Here is a 20856-nt window from a genome sequence, read left to right as displayed (position 1 = left end):
ACAGCCTGGACTCACACCATCCCATCATGCACACACACAGCCTGGACTCACACCATCCCATCATGCACACACACAGCCTGGACTCACACCATCCCATCACACACACAGCCTGGGCTCACACCATCCCATCACACACACAGCCTGGACTCACCACCATCCCATCACACACACAGCCTGGACTCACACCATCCCATCATGCACACACACAGCCTGGACTCACACCATCCCATCATGCACACACACAGCTTGGACTCACACCATCCCATCACACACACAGCCTGGACTCACACCATCCCATCATGCACACACACAGCCTGGACTCACACCATCCCATCATGCACACACACAGCTTGGACTCACACCATCCCATCATGCACACACACAGCTTGGACTCACACCATCCCATCACACACACAGCCTGGACTCACACCATCCCATCATGCACACACTTGCTGTCACAGGTGTCTGTTGAGCCCTTGCCCTAACACTTGGTAATCTAAGTGCGGGAACACAGTGGAACACAACAGATAGTTCCGGCTGCAGGAAGTTGGTAATAGAGAGGGACTTCACTCAACCAATTCTACAAATGAAAAGCTGCCACTGGCCTGTCCTTTAGGATGCGCTGGGTGCCCATAGCACCAATGACAGAGGATGTGGCTGAGTCAGGAGAGGCAAGGTGATGCTTAGGGAGAGAGTCTGAGGGCCAAGAAGAGGAGCCAGTCATGGCTGACAGTGGCGGGAGGACAGAAAGCATGGCCCATGCACAGAGAAGACAGGCACTTTCAAGTGCAGTAGGAAGGAATAGAGTGTGCACAGTGTGTGTGTGTGTGTGTGTGTGCACGCATGCACGCGTGTGCACACACACACACACACAGCCTGGACTCACCACCATCCTATTACATACACATACACACACCAAAGTCCTTATGAAGAAATCCAGTCAAAACGACTACATATAAACCAAAATGAAATTGTAAACAAATGTTAAAGTAATCCACAGAAAACCAAGAGGAGGAGAGCAGAGCCCGACAGAAAGGCAGGGGATAACGCGGCAGGCAGGACTAAGCACACTGACCATCACGTTAAGCACAAAAGATCTAAACTGCCTGCCACAAGAGAGATTACAAGTGAGAGCGGCCCAGCTGCACGCCGTCTGTGAGAAGCTGGAGTTACTCTATAATGGTACAGGACAGTTGGACAGGCACAGAAGGACAGAAGGAAACATAAAGAGAGTAAGTCCAACATACTGGCATCAGAAGACACAGACAAACCACGGGAACAGAGACACTGGGTAAGGACGAAATGAAGTGATAAGATTACGTAAAGACTGAATTCACCAGGGAAATTTGAGTCCTGCTTCCCTTCCCACTGCTGTGAGGAAACTCTGAGTAGAAGGAACCTGAGGGACGAAAGGACTTATTTCAGCTTACACTTCCGGGTCATAACCCATCGCTGAGGGGTCAGGTAGGAAACCCGACAAAGAAGGCAGCTGAGCCCTGCTGCCCGCTGGGTCTCCTGCACACACCTGCCCATGCTCACCTAGCTTTCCCATGTAAGCCAGGACCGCCCTCCTAGGGAATGGCGCTGCCCACAGTGGGATGGGTCCTCCTCAGGGATTAGCAACAAAGTCGCCACATCCATGCCAATCTTGCTGGGGCAATCCCTCAACTGAGACTCCCTTCTCAGGGGCTGTAGACCGTGCCAAGTTGACGGCTGAAGTGACTGGTACACCACAGAAGCCCTTAGCATGTATGCCCCTATAAGCAACTCTGTGAACTGCGAGACAGACTGACACAAGAACAGACAGACATCTGGATCTTCAGCAGACGCCACCATTCTTCCCTTCCCAGTCAGCAGAAGAACTCAACACCAATTCACCAAAACATTAAGAATAAGTCCGAGCCAGGCAGTGGTGGCACACGCCTGTAATCCCAGCACTCTGGGAGGCAGAGGCAGGCGGATTTCTGAGTTCGAGGCCAGCCTGGTCTACAGAGTGAGTTCTAGGACAGCCAGGGCTACACAGAGAAACCCTGTCTCAAAAAAAAAAAAAAAAAAAAAAAAAAAGTCCGACAGTTTGCAGTGACCCACTAGACATGCAGTGAGAGACTGTTTAACCCCGAGATGCATCCAGTGAAGGGTGAGGATGGGAGACAAATATGGTCCTTCCTAAGAAAAAGCTCTATGTGGATGGCTGGGAGGGAAGAGCCAAAATAAAGGTCCTGAGGTGCGAAGACACCCTAGGTAACGCTGCGGTAAGTAAGATGTCACTCGATGAGGGTGCGGCCCGGAGAGAAGAGGAAGGCTAGGAGTAAGGTGGTGAGCAGACATGGGATCCTGGGGGCTTTGCTTTGTGCTGTACGTGACTGAAGCCACCAAGAACAGAGCCGTGTTGCTGAGATGCTCTTAGGTGGATGGGAGCTGGTAGGAAGGGTGCGTCTATGTGACAGGAAGACCTCCTTTACACTGGCTTCCCACTTGCTGAGTGAGTCGTCTACCGCTGAGTCACATCTCAGCCACGCATTTCAGTATTTAAGAGAATTTAATTTCGAGACAGAAGAATGTAGTGGGGTATGGGATGCTTTGGGGTACATCACACAAGGGGGGATGTGTGTGTAATAAACACAAACAGAAGCAGAGCAGCAGCCAAAGGTACCCAGCTAGTAAGAATATAAGGCATGCAGGGTACACGGAAAGTACACAGGATGTGCAAGATATCCAGGTGCATGCAGGGACCTCTGTGTGGCTTTCTGTCGCAGTAAATACCTGTGTTAATAAGATTAAAGAGATCGAGCTGGAGAGATGGCACTGACTGCTCTTCCAGAGGTCCTAAGTTCAATTCCCAGCAACCACATGGTGGCTCGCAACTGTAGTGGGATCCGATGCCCTCCTCTGGTGTGTCTGAAGATAGTTACAGTGTACTCATATAAAGTAAATAAATCTTTAAAAAGAGATTAAAGATATCAAATAAATGCACTCGTTTTTACACCCCAAGGGAAGGACTGACAGCAAAACCACAGACAAGCTCAAAGTGGGGTTGCAAAGCGAGGGCACGCACTAGAGCAGAAGTGTTTGAGGTGGGAACAGGAAAGCTAGAGGCCGTGCTGACTCTGACAGGGGCACCGGCGGCCCTGCCTGCTGCAGTGGGTGAGGCGGGCACTCAGCAGTGAAGGCCTGAATTGGCTCCCGTCACTTCAAAAGTAAACATGTTCAACCAATGAGAATACTCGTAACATGATAAATGATCCTGATATGTGATAAATTGATCCTGATAAATATATAGACTTGATATCATGAAAATACAAAACATCCCTGGATGGGGTGGTGCATGCCTTTAATCCCAGCACTCAGGAGGCAAGGCAAGTGGATCTCAATAAACTCAAGGCCAGTATGGAGGCATATGGAGTTTCAGGCCAGCCAGGGGTATACAGGGACCCTGTATCAAGTAAATAAACAATAAAAAGAAGAAATCCCAAATAAAGTAAGACCCATAGGAACAATCCTCTGCCAAGCATTCAGTTATATATACAAGAGGCAGCTGAATTCCCAGGAACTTACTGCCTACTGAGAGTAAATCATGGAGAAGACAGGACTCTAAGCACAGCCATAATGAGTAGAGACACCGAGGAACTCACCCACAGCGAACCAGGGTCTGACTGTGTCACCAGTGAATTCTACCAACATTTACTAAGTAATTCCAGTCCTCCTCAAACTCATCCAAAGAGTGACCACCATACTTCTAAACTCATCTGATGATGCAGGCATCACCCACACAAAAGCCAGACCAGGAGCCAGAAGACAAGAAACTATGGACCAATATCCTTGAAGAGCATTGGCGTCCTCAGCAAAGGCCAGTGAATGCAGAGAAACAGCACAGCAGAGGATGGCCTTGGGGGATGACCACGGACTGCTAGGATGGCCTTGAGGGATGACCATGGACTGCTAGGATGGCCTTGGGGGATGACCATGGACTGCTAGGATGGCCTTGGGGGATGACCATGGACTGCTAGGATGGCCTTGGGGGATGACCATGGACTGCTAGGATGGCCTTGGGGGATGACCATGGACTGCTAGGATGGCCTTGGGGGATGACCATGGACTGCTAGGATGGCCTTGGGGGATGACCATGGACTGCTAGGATGGCCTTGGGGGATGACCATGGACTGCTAGGATGGCCTTGGGGGATGACCATGGACTGCTAGGATGGCCTTGGGGGATGACCATGAACTGCTAGGATGGCCTTGGGGGATGACCATGGACTGCTAGGATGGCCTTGGGGGGATGACCAGGGACTGCTAGGATGGCCTTGGGGGATGACCATGGACTGCTAGGATGGCCTTTGGGGATGATCATGGACTGCTAGGATGGCCTTGGGGGGATGACCAGGGACTGCTAGGATGGCCTTGGGGGATGACCATGAACTGCTAGGATGGCCTTTGGGGATGACCATGGACTGCTAGGATGGCCTTGGGGGGATGACCATGGACTGCTAGGATGGCCTTGGGGGATGGCCTTGGGGGATGACCATGGACTGCTAGGATGGCTCGGCCTCCACAGAGGCACAAGCCGGACAGACTATGCAGCAGACTGTAGTGACAGAATAAACAGTAGGTGCAGGGAAAAACAGTTAACAAAATTCAACATCATGACAGAAACTTTCATCAACTTAAAAAAAAAGTACCTTAGTTTAATTAAATGTGGAGGATAGTGGCGCATGTCATACTGAACAGTGAGAAACTAAAAGCTTTTCTGCTAGAAGCAGAACAAGACAGTGATATAAACCACAGCACATCCCTGGGGGCGGGGCTAGCCATGTACACCAAAGCATATTAAAGGGGGAGGACGGCAAGTCAAGAAAAATAACACATAAACTGCACAGAAAGGCACCCAACTGCACAGTGAAGACACACAAGACTGACGGAACTCTAAATTCAGTAAAACCGTGGGATACAGAATATTAAAATCCTCTTACATGTCTACACATCAATCATGAATCACCTTAAAACCTGTAAGAGTGGCTGGAGAGACGGCCCAGCAATTAGAGGAATTAGTTCTACAAACGCACAGAGTCGACTCAGATTCCAGCACACAGGTTAACAGGTCACAGGTATCCTTGCAGTCGCCTACAGCCCAGGCTCCCAGGGGTCAGAAACAGCAGCATAACTGGGTTTGGCTGGCTCCCAGCTAAGCCAAGGAAACAGTTCCCAATCTAGTGAGAGACCTTTCCTCAGGAGGAGGAAGAGTGACAGAGGAGGACAGCAGCGCCCTCTTCTGGGCCCTGCATGTATGCACAGGCATCACACCCTACACACAACTGTGTATAAACTTACAGACACGCACCAGCAAATGGAAATGGAGTTTTAAACTAAGAAAACTCCATTTATAATAAGATAAAGAGGCAAAAATTAGTTATAAATTTAACCAAGGTGAGAAGCTGTTTTGAGTTTTCTAGGGCATGAGCATGAAAACCTTCCATACAGGTATGAAAAGGCAAGACATAAAATGTCCCCTAATGATGCCAACTAAATGACCCTGGCGCAATGACGTCACTGATAATGGACACACATGGACATGCATATATACATACTCACATTCAACCAATATTACTACAATCAGTCCTTAATACAGTTCAAACATACGATATGACACATGTGTAAAATGCTAAGAAGATGCTTCGATCTGTAGGCCATGAAATCACACACATCCTCATGACCTGTCAGACTTTTTGTATTGTTTAAATTATGAGCATGTGTTATTTATGTCACTGAAAGTCCAAATCCAGACGTCCCCTGTTGTAGCTGGCCCAAGAGGCCTTGCACCACAGCACTGCTCCACTCTGCTGCCTCTAATAAATCCCAAACGCAATTCTACTGGCTGGAGCCACTCAGGAATCTTCAGTTTCCTATAAATCTGCACTGATTTAAGGCCTCAGTTTTCTGGCTCTTTCTGAGGATCCTTGCAGCTCTTGGTAAGGGCATCAATTCTGCCTTCACTGCTCAGCCAGGGAAACAGGCAGAGAGCACAGAAAGGCAAAGCCAGGAACAGCTGCTTTCATTCACCAAGATGGCTTTTCGCTGCCAAGCTATCACCTAAGAGGCAGTGCTCCTGGGCTGGAGAGACGGCTCAGCACTGGCTGTTCTTCCAAGGGAGCTGGGTTCAATTTCCAGCACCCACATGGCAGCTGACAACTGTAAGCTCAGCTCCAGGGGGCCCCACACCCTCACTCAGACATACATGCAGGCAAAACACTAAGTGCACATTTAAAAAAATAAAAAGGCAGGTGCTCTGGTTCGCTCGCTCTCTGGGATCTGGTGTGCTGAGGGATTCTGGAAACAGCTCCATTTGGTGGTCACAGCTGAAGAATCTAAGGTTTTATACTGCCCTTTCCTTCCAGAAGTCTGAGCTAGACAAACCAGTTAGCTTGTTCTGTGTATCAAAGGGCTGCAGACACCCACAGTTCCATAGGGTACGTGGCTCAGCTGTGCCTGAGCAAACACTTTAACACATGTCTGAAAGCAATATGGCCAGTGGCCAATCCCTGGGCATCCCTCAAATGGCACAAAATGCAGAAGCAGGCAGCAGCATATGCCAGGCTTGTGCCCAAGTATGAAGACACCGTGCTGACCCCTGCGTGAGGACACCAGGCTGACCCCTGCGTGAGGACACCGTGCTGACCCCTGTGTGAGGACACCAGGCTGACCCCTGCGTGAGGACACCAGGCTGACCCCTGCGTGAGGACACCAGGATGACCCCTGTGTGAGGACACCGTGCTGACCCCTGTGTGAGGACACCAGGATGACCCCTGCGTGAGGACACCAGGATGACCCCTGCATGAGGACACCAGGATGACCCCTGCGTGAGGACACCGTGCTGACCCCTGCGTGAGGACACCGTGCTGACCCCTGCGTGAGGACACCGTGCTGACCCTTGCGTGAGGACACCGTGCTGACCCCTGTGTGAGGACACCAGGCTGACCCCTGTGTGAGGACACCAGGCTGACCCCTGCGTGAGGACACCAGGCTGACCCCTGTGTGAGGACACCAGGCTGAAGAACAACTTCCTAGATTTCATCTCCCAACCCCTCAAGAGTCGACAATGCAGACAGCGTCCTGAGAAGCATGTGGCATCGCCGGCCTACTGCTTCCCGATGCTTTTCAGCTAGTTTAGAGAGAGTGAAGAGAGAATATTGCATTTTAACTCAGTCATGACCAACGCTTAGGGCACGCAGGAATGATGGATGGCAGCGGGCTGGCCTTCCATGGCTATTAACAAATCCTGAGACAACCTAACCTGAAGGGAGGGAGTGCCTATGCGGGCTCCTGTGCTTCAGTCCCTGGCTTGACCCCAGCCTCTACCCTCCCCTGTTAAGTCCTGCATCTTTAAGGCCCTCGCTGTTTCTGACCTTATCTACAAACTCCAGGCTAAGTACCATGTCTTGGTCAGGGTTTCTATTCCTGCACAAAACATCATGACCAAGAAGCAAGTTGGGGAGGAAAGGGTTTATGCTGTTTATCACCAAAGGAAGTCAGGACTGGAACTCAAGCAGGTCAGGAAGCAGGAGCTGATGCAGAGGCCATGGAGGGATGTTTCTTACTGGCTTGCTTCCCCTGGCTTGCTCAGCCTGCTCTCTTATAGAACCCAGGACCACCAGCCCAGGGATGGCACCACCCACAGGGGCCCTCCCACCTTGATCACTAATTGAGAAAATGCCCCACAGCTGGATCTCATGGAGGCACTTCCCCAATTGAAGCTCCTTTCTCTGTGATAACTCCAGCCTATGTCGAGTTGACACACAAAACCAGCCAGTACATGCCGTAAGAGCTTCTGGGTGGTCCTCCTGTCTGTCTCCCATCCTGCCACAGGGGTGTTGGGATCACAGATGAAAGCCAACACGGCAGGCTTTTTCATGTGGGCCTCAGGCACCACGCTCACATAGCCAGGCTGGCATGGGGAGTGCTTTCACCTGTGATCCATCCTCCCAGCCCACTTTCACATTAACAGGACATTAGCAGTGGTGGAGTCCTGCCTGTGGCCAATAGCATTGGGCCATACACAGCCCCTTTCTGTGCACCACAGAAGCCCCGGGCAGCACAAATGGATTTAGAATGATACGAACCTACTGTGTCCCCAAGTGTCATTGGCATCCATTTAGGGGGTAGCCACCAAAGGCTCGTTCCTACACCTTCTGGAATGTTAATACCACCTTGCGTCATGGGCTGGGAAATTTCTGCCTGTCTGCATAGAAGACCCTTGTTATAGCATGTCCCACGAGCATCTGGATTCCTAACGTTCTAAGGAACCTGCACACAAACCCAGGAAGCAATCCCCATGAATTAGGACAACCGGAGCTGAGAGATGCAGAGGCAAAACCTGCGTGCGTGGACCCAAACTGTTCCTTACACGTGGCAGGGCTGCGACGGGGCCACCTTAACATTCGGGAGATGAGATCCTGTAGGCACCAAGGGCCTGTAAAGGAACGCCTTTCTGAAGACAGGGCTGACTCCGGAGATTTACTGCGGTTCCTTTCTGTGCCAGGGAGCCGTTAGAACAACATGGCCGCCAGGCTCGTGAACCACTAATCACATTTTTATTGTTCACATTCGCCATTGAAATTGCTTTGCAACTGTTTGTTTTGAAACAGGCACATAAAATACCACAGCAACAGTGTTTTGGCACATATTGGAAAATCTGCCATGAATAAAGATTTTTCTTCTAATAAAATAGAGTTTGCCTATATCGCTTGGCATTAAAATGATTTATTGAAGTAGCCACAACATAAACCATAGAAATAAAATGAGAGATTAGAGTTACAGGAATGTTCAAAGGCTGCTATATCCAAATTCACATTTAAAACACTTTAATGCAACTTGTAATGCTTTGCAAAGAGGCAAAGGAGAAAAAGAACAGCCTCCACCCTGACCGTCTGTTCTACACTCCATGGCCAGGCGGGGGCTGCCTCACAGCCTTCGGGAAGCCATGCTCACCAGTCCCGTCCAGGGGCCTTAGAGATGGGGTCAATGGGAACAAGTCCATCCTCACACACTGATGCAGGTGGTCCATCCTCACACACTCTGATGCAGGTGGTCCATCCTCACACACTGATGCATGTGGTCCATCCTCACACACTCTGATACAGGTGGTCCATCCTCACACTCTGATGCAGGTGGTCCATCCTCACACTCTGATGCAGGTGGTCCATCCTCACACTCTGATGCAGGTGGTCCATCCTCACACTCTGATGCAGGTGGTCCATCCTCACACACTGATGCAGGTGGTCCATCCTCACACACTGATGCAGGTGGTCCATCCTCACACACTGATGCAGGTGGTCCATCCTCACACACTGATGCAGGTGGCCCATCCTCACACACTGATGCAGGTGGTCCATCCTCACACACTGATGCAGGTGGCCCATCCTCACACACTCTGATGCAGGTGGTCCATCCTCACACTCTGATGCAGGTGGTCCATCCTCACACACTGATGCAGGTGGTCCATCCTCACACTCTGATGCAGGTGGTCCATCCTCACACACTCTGATGCAGGTGGCCCATCCTCACACAGTCTGATGCAGGTGGTCCATCCTCACACACTGATGCAGGTGGTCCATCCTCACACACTGATGCAGGTGGTCCATCCTCACACTCTGATGCAGGTGGTCCATCCTCACACACTGATGCAGGTGGTCCATCCTCACACACTGATGCAGGTGGTCCATCCTCACACACTCTGATGCAGGTGGTCCATCCTCACACACTGATGCAGGTGGTCCATCCTCACACACTGATGCATGTGGTCCATCCTCACACACTCTGATACAGGTGGTCCATCCTCACACTCTGATGCAGGTGGTCCATCCTCACACTCTGATGCAGGTGGTCCATCCTCACACTCTGATGCAGGTGGTCCATCCTCACACTCTGATGCAGGTGGTCCATCCTCACACACTGATGCAGGTGGTCCATCCTCACACACTGATGCAGGTGGTCCATCCTCACACTCTGATGCAGGTGGTCCATCCTCACACACTGATGCAGGTGGTCCATCCTCACACTCTGATGCAGGTGGTCCATCCTCACACTCTGATGCAGGTGGTCCATCCTCACACACTCTGATGCAGGTGGTCCATCCTCACACACTCTGATGCAGGTGGTCCATCCTCACACTCTGATGCAGGTGGTCCATCCTCACACACTGATGCAGGTGGTCCATCCTCACACTCTGATGCAGGTGGTCCATCCTCACACACTGATGCAGGTGGTCCATCCTCACACTCTGATGCAGGTGGTCCATCCTCACACTCTGATGCAGGTGGTCCATCCTCACACACTCTGATGCAGGTGGTCCATCCTCACACACTGATGCAGGTGGTCCATCCTCACTGATGCAGGTGGTCCATCCTCACACACTCTGATGCAGGTGGTCCATCCTCACACACTGATGCAGGTGGTCCATCCTCACACACTCTGATGCAGGTGGTCCATCCTCACACTCTGATGCAGGTGGTCCATCCTCACACTCTGATGCAGGTGGTCCATCCTCACACACTCTGATGCAGGTGGTCCATCCTCACACACTCTGATGCAGGTGGTCCATCCTCACACACTGATGCAGGTGGTCCATCCTCACACACTGATGCAGGTGGTCCATCCTCACACTCTGATGCAGGTGGTCCATCCTCACACACTGATGCAGGTGGTCCATCCTCACACACTGATGCAGGTGGTCCATCCTCACACTCTGATGCAGGTGGTCCATCCTCACACTCTGATGCAGGTGGTCCATCCTCACACTCTGATGCAGGCTGGTCCTCCAACACCACCTGACATGGCTGACTGGGGCTGACAGCGAAAATGCAGGACAGGCTAAGCATGAGGACCAAGGTTGGAATCCTCAGAGCTCACATAAAAACAACAGTGTAGCTATGCACACCTGGAACCTGTGGGGTACAGAAGGAGGGAGACTGTGGCTTGTGGCTTCCAGGCCAGCTCCAGACTCAGTGAGAGGCCTTGTCCCAGCCCAGTACAGCAGACAGTGAAAAAGCAAGGACGCCCTCCCTCCCTCCTCTGGTATCGACACATATACCCAGGTTCTTAAGTGGGGGAGGGAGGTGGCTCACCGTGGGTAGGCCCTGCCAGGGCAGTACCCAGCAGCAGGAGGCAGCCATTGGTGAGCAGCTCCCTACCCACCCCACCCCCACCCTGGTGTCCGTGGCATGGCCTGTGTACAGGGCCCTGCAGCCGATGCTTTCTCTGTTGTCCTTGTCCTGGGACCCTCCACAGGACCTCAGAGACCAGCCGTCCTCTGTGCCTGGTGGCCAACCTTACAGGCCTGACTAATGGAGACCTACCACTGGCAATGTCTGCATCCCCCAATGGCTGAGGGCCACAGTGATTCCTTTCCAGCAGAGGCGGAAGACCTGAAGCTGTCCCAACAAGTCCCGAGCCTAAGGTAAGTGATCTGTCTCTTTGTCACACATTCCTCCTGCAGCCAGACCGTTCTACTCATGCGGATGCCACGTGCATTTTAAGGGTGGCTTCCCAAAACTGGTATTAAGCAAACGGCAGGAAGGCCTCCCCGGCAGCCTCTGGAGCTGCCATTTCCACGGGCCCGTGTGTCTGAACTCTCCACTCTCCCTGATCAGCAGACCCTCCCACGCTCCACACAGAATCCCTGTCCTTCCAGGACAGCTCTTCCTTCACCCCTGAATGCCTTCCGAGGTCAGTTTGAGAGATATCCCAACACACACCACACACACACCACACACACATACACGCACACACATGCACATACATACATGCACATGCACACACACACACCACACAAATATACACGCACACACACATGCACACACACACACACATACATGCACACACACATACATACATACACACACGCTTAGCAGAGCACACCCTTTCTCTCTCACCCTCTGTTTGCCTCCCCACCCCCCACCATGGTACAGTGAAATCCTGGGACGCAGGAACCTCAAAGAGGAGGGGCGGCTCATAGCTAAGAAAGTGGAATAGATGCAGCTGGTCACGCGGTACCAGAGAGAGAAGGGTGCACAGCGTGCATGCCAGCTCTCGGCCCGCTCCCTCCAGCTTGGTCCTGGGTGCCTGCCACAGAGAAGAAGCCAGCAACTCTTGCCCAGCAGAAGAGGGGGATGGAGGGGTAAGAGGCCTGTGGGAAATCACCCTGTCTCTGGCCTATCCCAGAACAAGGACTGGGAAACCCCACCCCATGTCTCAGGGTCAGTGGTGGAGCAACACTTTCCCCGCTGGCTCACTGGCCATACTCCTAAGACCTTTAAAAGCTCCCCCAACCCCGTCCCCCAGCCCTGCTGTCTCTGTTCCTGCCCAGAGGCAGCCACCAGTCTGTTTCTCTCTTCTTGTGTGAGGTTTGCTGCATGGCGTGACTTTGTGGTATTCCTTGGCTCTCCATTGCTGAGACACCCTTGCACCAGAAAACCCTTTTCAGGGTAAGTGTTTACCGAGGAAACCATGCACTGTGGGTACCAGGAGCTCTGGGAAGAAGAACAAAGTTACAAAGTGCAAAGCCCATAGCAGGCTTTAACCACAAACAGCCTTGGGCAGAGTGAAGAGAAGGGTCACCCAGAGGCCACTGTAGGCTGCCATGCTATGAATCAAGGGTGTGCTGCTGTCTCAGTGATAGGTAGGTACTTCAACAGGGTCCCTCACGATCTTCCTACTGGGCCTCTTTCAGAGGCACTGACAGAGGTTGCCACACATTTGCCACACATATGCCACACACATGCTACATGCCACGCACATGCCATACATGCCATATGCCACATCCTACACACGTCATATTCCAAACACATTCCATATGCCACACACATGCCATGCACATGCCACACACATGCCACATTCTACATACCATACACATCACATGCCACCCACATTCCATATGCCACACATACCACATGCCACACATATTCCATATGCCACACACATGCCACACATGCCATATGCCACATGCCACACACATCATATTCCACGCACATTTCATATTCCACACATACCATGCACATGCCACACACATGCCATGCACATGCTACACACATGTCACATTCCACATGCCACACACATGTCATATTCTACATGCCACACATGTCACATTTCACACACATTCCATATGCCACACATGACAGGCACATGCCACACAGGCCCTCAGACTTTGATGTCAAACCACACTGACATATGTGCTGTTTCCTTAACTTCAGGAACAGGCCAGTTATAAAGTACACAGTTATTTTATCAGCCACTCAGACAGAAAAATATCACAATTCAACTCAGAATTCTTATTTTTCACTTCTTTTCAGACTTGCGTAGACAGAGACGTCTGTAATACATTTATGCAAAGGGAATAAACATGAGATAAATTGTTTACGGCTGTGACACCCAGGTCACTGGGCTGACAGCAACTATGAAAGACCACAGTTTTGGAAGGTTTACTCCAGCTCAGAAACATCAGGATACAGACGTGTGCTTCACAGACCAGGGATAACTGGTGAGTGGAATCCAAAGAGGAAGGGTGTGTCCACCAGGACTGCTACAGACACGGCACTGGTTAAGATGTGTACTAATGAGGAGGACACAGGTTATCTGACTAAAGACAGAAGCAGAGTAGGAATTGATTAACATCCTCCGAGGACATCGAAGTCTGACCTTGTAAACGCAGCTGGTTCCACTAGTTTATTCTTTACTCGACAGTTGCAGATCCTCTCTAGATAATACTGTGAGCCAGCAGGATGGCTACTTGTAGCCACACCCAGTGACTTGAGTTTGGTCCCCAGAACCAACTTGATAGAAAGTTGTCACCTGACCTCCACACATGTGTCGTGGCATGTAGGGCCCCACACATACCACAAGTAAATATGAAAGTTACAAATCCTATCTAACAAGGAACCCAACACAGAATGTCCTCTTGGATTCAGAGCAGCACGCTAGCCGTGGTGCAGGCCTCAGGCCTCAGTTCCTGGTGTGAAGAGCAGGCTCCACCCACACTCGCTGTGGCCGAGAGGGTGGCCAGCAGGGCTCTAATGGCGGAGGGGGCTTCCACCAAGTGCTCCCTGCTGCTGGCCACGAGGGCACAGCAGTCGCCTGCCAGAAGGAACTTCCTGCTGGGACTTTAGACATGGAGATGGCCAAGAAGGACAGAACAGCAGCATCACTCCCTCTGCTAACTGAGCACAGTATGGAGGCGCCCTTAGATCGGTCTCACAAGCGCCTGCCTCTCTCGGGCCTTGGTTGGGGAGTTCCTTTGCCCAGTGGATGGCGGCTAAAGCAGAAGCGCAGAATTGTCAAAGTGCGGAGAGCATCTGTGGACCCTTCAAGCCACAAAGGGACACGTCTATCATGCCTCTGCCCCCAAGCCTCAGAGACCATCATGGAGGAGGGGCTTAACAGACTGAAAAAGCCAGAGGTGGGGAACTGGGTGAAAGTGTTTACAGAACGCGACAAAGCCACTGTGTTCACTAACTCACTACAGTTGTTGTTGCCTGCGCAAGGCGTGTGCAAGAGCAAGCCAGTCAGCACTGTGACATTGGCAGGAAGGAGCAAGCTGCAGTGGGCGGCTACTGGAAGAGGAAGCACCTTGTCGGTTGGCCATGCCCCGGTGGATGCCCACCCAGGAGCGTATGGCCAGTATGAACTGGACCCAGAGGATTCTTGAGTAAAACAGAAACAAAAACGCGGAGTTGGGAGAGCGTGGGGATTGGGAGGTGAGGATGGGATGAATAAGATCGCAGTGTGTTGCATGCATGATTGTATGCATATATGCATGAAATTCTCAAAGCAAAAGCATTGTCATCTTTAAAGGGATGGGCATTTTGTGTTCATGGCCCCCAGTTTTGATCCGGAATGCGTCCTCGCACAGATGGTAGCACAAGACTCTCACACACACTTGCACGTGAGTGAGGAGCTCAGGCGATGCTCTTGCCAGCCCCAGCCCCAGCCCCACCCCATCCCCGCCATCTGCAGCACTGACCCCTCCACCACATGTGCTGGGGAAACCGACCGTGCTGACCCCCAGCCTCCCACGGCAAACTCTTGGGATGTTCACATTTCTAAATGTTGAACAACTGAGGCTTTCCCACACGGCATAGGGTTCCATGAAGGATGAGAATGTTTTGTCTGTCACCAAGGGAACTGAGCCCATAGCAGGTAGACCCACAGTCACCACAGCATCTGTCAGGAAGGCCTGCCTAGCTCTGGAGCCTCTGTGTCACTGCATTCTTCACACACCAAACACGACTCTGGAACCCTTTGTTTCCCACGCTGTGACCGACTTGTGCAGCCCATCTCAGCAGTTTTCTGCGCCCACTGACCTCCAAAGCAAGACCAATTCAAGTGTGTAGTGAGTAACAAGGGATGCCTGTCCTCGGAGGATGGAGAGATGCCAGCCTGGCAACCCGGTGACTCAGGAAACTGACTCAAAGAAGGGGCATCTCTTTTCACAGTTTCAGGTTTTCATCCACAATAGCGGGAACTCCGCCATGGTTGGCAGGACACAGACTTAGAGCCCAGGACGATACACACATTTCCATTACACACACTCCCATTACACACCCTCCCACTGCACCCCCTTACACCTCCCAGTGGTCTTCCCACGCTCTGAATCCATCGACAGATTGTGCTGTCTGCTATGCCACAGCCCCTGTGACCTACCTGTGTCTGGACACAGCCCACTGACACAGTCAGAGGTGGCTTCACTGACTCGGCCCACGCAGACTGTCAATCAACAGTAGCCATCACAAGAGGCCTGCACAGGCTGCGGCCACCCAAACAAGCCCCGCTCAGCAGCTTCAAATGGCATGTGTCCCTCTCCCTCTCCTCTCCCTCCTGACACCACCTCTAGACCCCCTTCCCGCACTCTGAACAATTCTCCAACCTCGGACACCACACTCACCACGAGCATCTTGACACCTTGCCCCCCAGGTGCTTGAAAACACGGCTAGGAGGTGGCGCCTCCCCATCTCCCCCTCCCCCTCGGAGGCCCCACGAAGCCTGCTCCTTGCCTTCCCACCTTCTGTCCTGTGGTCACAGCAAGACCTCCACGAGCCTTAGCCTTCAGGAGAGTGAGAAGCGGACAGTGTGTGGTGTTTGCTTTAGCCTCAGAGGCAGGGAGCTCGGGTCTGGGGCACACCTGACTGGCCTTTGCTTTCTCTGCACAGGCACACACTTTGCAGGCATATTTGAAATGAAAGAGGGAAGCCCCCTCCCTCACCAACTCTTGTGTTCACCGAGCTATGCAAGTCAGGGGTGTTGGTAAAAAGGGAACTCTTTCTTGGCTAGTGACATTCCTGTACTCTGAGCTGCAACTCGACGCTAGAGTCTGAGGTGGAGATTTTCAAGGGAAAGAAAGCCAGTGCTGGGCTCCATTTCATTCTCCTCACACAGGGACCCCAGGGCGAAGATGTGGTTTGATGGGTGGTGTTCGTGTCCTTTGTTGGGGAAAGGAAGCTAAGCTGTTCTGAGTTCTGAGGAAGACGACTGTGATGGCTGATGTGGAGCTTCCTGACGTTTATGCTGAAGAGAAGGTTTGCACACAAGTGCAGCAGGGAGGAAGGAAGGAAAAAAGAAAGGGAGGGAGGGAGAGGGAAGGAGGGAGGGCTAGAGGGACAACCATACAATTCACCCCAAAACTTTTTGAAACTTGAAATATTCACTTGAATTCCAAAAGACATGCTTGCAATCTTACCAGAATGACTTCAAAAATGAGCGGGACCAGTTTGCTTTCTTCCACAAGCCTGCAGGGGAGGGAGAGGGGGTTAGCATGTGTATGAGAGGCGAACTTGAACTGCTACCCTAATAGGGTGGAATGAAACCCCGTGTTCTACTGCTTAATCTCTGACGGAGAAAGTTTGAGTGGATACACTCAGCCCCAGCAATTAAACACAAGTATGAGACATCTTCACAATGATCGGCTCAGCCTAATTGATATTTTAATGTGAAAATTAATTAAAATTCACAATTATTCTAAAGACAACCAACCAAGGTAATGCCAGGTTAAACACTGTGACAAGTGCACACTGCGCACGGGACCACCGGCATGTGATGCTGTCACTTTTTCCTATCTCCACCTCGTTAGCTTCTTCCTGGCATAAATAAATTAATGCACAATGAATTTTAATGGCCTTTAATTTTTAAAAAATTGGACACCAATCACCCAGTCTACTCTAGGCACTTTCTTTCTTCAAATCTGGTTATAAATTATCATCAGTTATAACAGAATGATTATTTCATGAAATTTTAGAGAAAAATCACCTCAATGAAACCAGAATCATCCAAGTAATTCAGTTTTTATTAAGCTTGAAAATCTGGGGGTGTGGCAGGGCTCAGTGTCACACTGAGGGACTTCACTCCAGTGCCACAAAAAGTAATTTAAGAACAAACAAGACAAACAGTGACAGCCGGAGAGTAGTAAAGACTGGGCTCTGCGCAGCCTCTAGGTCTCTATGGCAACCACAGCTGAGCTGCAGTGATGTGACAGGCAGCTGTACAGATGCCAAGGTAGACAGGCATGCCTGTGTACCAATAAAACTTTATTTTCCAGATGGGTTTGGTTAACAATGATCACGTTTGGCTGCTGGAAAGATGGTTAGGTGGTTGAGAGCACACACCACTCTGGCAGAGGAGGCAAGTTCACTTCTCAGCACCTACATAGGGCGGCTCACAACCATCTTAACTCCAACTTCAGGAGAGTCAGTCCCCTCTTCCTAGCCTCTAAAGGCATCTCTGCACACATACACACATTCTTACAATTTTAAAGAAATCTCAAAAAGCATGGTCTTTTTAAATATCTTGTTAGAGTTGATTCTGTAGGATAAGGTAAGCACAGTGCCTCTGTTGGAGATGTCTGTGTCACACAACACCAGGCAGACAGAAACAGGGCTGCAGCATCAGGCCTCCCGGGAACTTGTCCATCTGGGATGACATACAGATCAAAGAGGGCATCACAGTGCTCACAGACACTTGCAAAGGGAATGGGAGGCACAGGCTTCCCGGGTAGAAACACAGAAGAGACTGAAGATGAGGTGTCTGTAGTCCTGAGTGGAAACAGCCTGGGTGCCATTTAAAGAATGGGAGCTCAGAAATGTGGCCTTGGCATGTGACAGAATGCCAGCCAGCAAAGGAAACGATGAAAGCCATCACTGGGGATGATGGTCACTGGTTATCATTCTAAATAAAATGACGCAGGCACAGAAACACTCCTCGGGAGACTGGATATGGAGGTGCGCACGCACACTCACAAACACACACACACACACACACACACACACACACACAGAATCCCAGCTCTGGGGAAGCTGAATTGGGAGGCTCATGAGTTCAAAACCACCCTGACCCACACAGTGAATTCAAGGGCAGCTTGAGCTACAGAGAAAGATGCCATATTCAATAAAGAAAAGAAAACACTCCAGGCAGTGGTGGCGCACGCCTTTAATCCCAGCACTTGGGAGGCAGAGGCAGGCGGATTTCTGAGTTCGAGGCCAGCCTGGTCTACAGAGTGAGTTCCAGGACAGCCAGGGCTACACAGAGAAACCCTGTCTTGAAAAACCAAAAAAAGAAAAAAAAAAGAAAAAAAAGAAAAGAAAGGAAGGAAGAAAGAAAGAAAAAACACTAGGAGAGCCCCCTTATACATGGACTCTAAGGCATCAAATGCAGAGACAAAGAGAGTAGGGGCCCAGCAAACCAACTGCTTTGTGATGGGAAGCCAATTTCACACAAGGAACATCATGCCCAGTACTGTGATCCTAGTCAAAAGCCCATAGCTGGAGCGGTCACAGGCCCTTGAGGGGACACCTCCTCATGACTCGCACAATCCCAGCGTGGTGGCTGAGAACCAAGAGCCGATGTCCAATCAGTGAGCCTCGGGTGAGGAGTATCAAGGGAAGCTGGTGGGCATCTGACTCAGCGCAGGCTGAGGGGGAGAAGCCGGAGCAGAGCTCTTGCTGGCGGAGTGGCATAGCCTGCTACAGTGAACTCCACGTGGGAAATGTCCACGGTGCCGTCTTTGTGGAACACAAGCTTAGCCGGTTCCCATCTGTGACAAGTAGAGACGTTCCTCAGTCTCAGTAGCAGCAGTTCACAGATACAGATGACCAATGAGGACCTGTGGTCACACAGCAGCTTGTTACCAACAACAGCTGGCAGATGTCCGGACATGGGCTCAATGTCTTCTGGGTGTGTAGTCTGCTATGCATGCCTAGGGCGTCCTCTCAGAGGATAAGGAAGTCAGAGTCAAGGTGTGCCAGAAGTGCTCTAGTCTGAAGGCTGAGTACAGGGGCGATTGGTAGCCTGGCCCACTATAAAAGGGGATGCTTGGCCCCTCCTCCCTCTCGTGCCCATGCTCTCTCCCCAATCTCTTTCTTACCCCCCTGCTCCCCCTCTCTCCCTAGGCTCTTGGCCCCCCTCCCTCTCTCTCCCCAGTCTTGTCCCCCTGCTCCCCTCTCCCCACGTCTCTTGTCCCCTGCTCCCCCTCTCTCCCCAGTCTCTTGCCCCCCCGCTCCCCTTCTCTCCCAGTCTCTTGCCCCCCTGCTCCCCCTCTCTCCCCAGTCTCTTGCCCCCCTGCTCCCCCTCTCTCCCCAGTCTCTTGTCCCCTGCTCCCCCTCTCTCCCCAGGCTCTTAACCCCCTGTTCCCCCTCTCTCCCCATCTCTTGTCCCCCCCCCTGCTCCCCCTCTCTCCCCAGGCTCTTGCCCCCCCTGCTCCCCCTCTCTCCCCATTCTCTTGTGCCCCATGCCCCCCTCTCTCCCCAGGCTCTTGCCCCCCCTGCTCCCCCTTTCTTCCCAGTCTCTTGTCCCCTGCTCCCCCTCTCTCCCCAGGCTCTTAACCCCCTGTTCCCCCTCTCTCCCCGTCTCTTGTCTCCCCCCTGCTCCCCCTCTCTCCCCAGTCTCTTGTCCCCTGCTCCCCCTCTCTCCCCAGGCTCTTAACCCCCTGTTCCCCCTCTCTCCCCGTCTCTTGTCCCCCCTTGCTCCTCCCTCCCCAGTCTCTTGCCCCCCCTGCTCCCCCTCTCTCCCCATTCTCTTGTGCCCCATGCCCCCCTCTCTCCCCAGGCTCTTGCCCCCCCTGCTCCCCCTTTCTTCCCAGTCTCTTGTCCCCTGCTCCCCCTCTCTCCCCAGGCTCTTAACCCCCTGTTCCCCCTCTCTCCCCGTCTCTTGTCTCCCCCCTGCTCCCCCTCTCTCCCCAGTCTCTTGTCCCCTGCTCCCCCTCTCTCCCCAGGCTCTTAACCCCCTGTTCCCCCCTCTCTCCCCGTCTCTTGTCCCCCCTTGCTCCTCCCTCCCCAGTCTCTTGTCCCCCCTGTTCCCCCTCTCTCCCCGTCTCTTGTCCCCTGCTCCCCCTCTCTCCCCAGGCTCTTGCCCCCCCTGCTCCCCCTCTCTCCCCAGGCTCTTGCCCCCCTGCTCCCCCTCTCTCCCCAGTCTCTTGTCCCCTGCTCCCCCTCTCTCCCCAGGCTCTTGCCCCCCCTGCTCCCCCTCTCTCCCCATTCTCTTGTCCCCCCCTGCCCCCCTCTCTACCCAGACTCTTGCCCCCCCTGCGCCCCCTCTCTTCCCAGTCTCTTGTCCCCTGCTCCCCCTCTCTCCCCAGGCTCTTAACCCCCTGTTCCCCCTCTCTCCCTGTCTCTTGTCCCCCCCTGCTCCCCCTCTCTCCCCAGTCTCTTGTCCCCTGCTCCCCCTCTCTCCCCAGGCTCTTAACCCCCTGTTCCCCCTCTCTCCCCCTCTCTTGTCCCCACCCTGCTCCTCCCTCCCCAGTCTCTTGTCCCCCCTGTTCCCCCTCTCTCCCCGTCTCTTGTCCCCCCCTGCTCCCCCTCTCTCCCCAGGCTCTTGCCCCCCCTGCTCC

General features: G+C 52.3%; 1 protein-coding gene across 1 annotated transcript in view; it reads right to left on the bottom strand.

Moving 5' to 3' along the window:
- Ulk4 (unc-51 like kinase 4) overlaps positions 1-20856 on the bottom strand; it is a 293992-nt gene that overhangs the window by 155853 nt on the left and 117283 nt on the right. Inside the window, exon 31 of the mRNA XM_052186951.1 lies at positions 16720-16768. Coding sequence (XP_052042911.1) covers positions 16720-16768 — 49 coding nt within the window. The remainder of the gene's footprint in view (positions 1-16719; positions 16769-20856) is intronic.

The sequence above is a fragment of the Apodemus sylvaticus genome, chromosome 7, assembly GCF_947179515.1.
Source record: "Apodemus sylvaticus chromosome 7, mApoSyl1.1, whole genome shotgun sequence".
Taxonomy (NCBI): Eukaryota; Metazoa; Chordata; class Mammalia; order Rodentia; family Muridae; genus Apodemus; species Apodemus sylvaticus.
The sequence above is the reverse complement of the archived record's forward strand: the minus strand, read 5'-3'. Positions and strand labels throughout refer to the sequence as shown.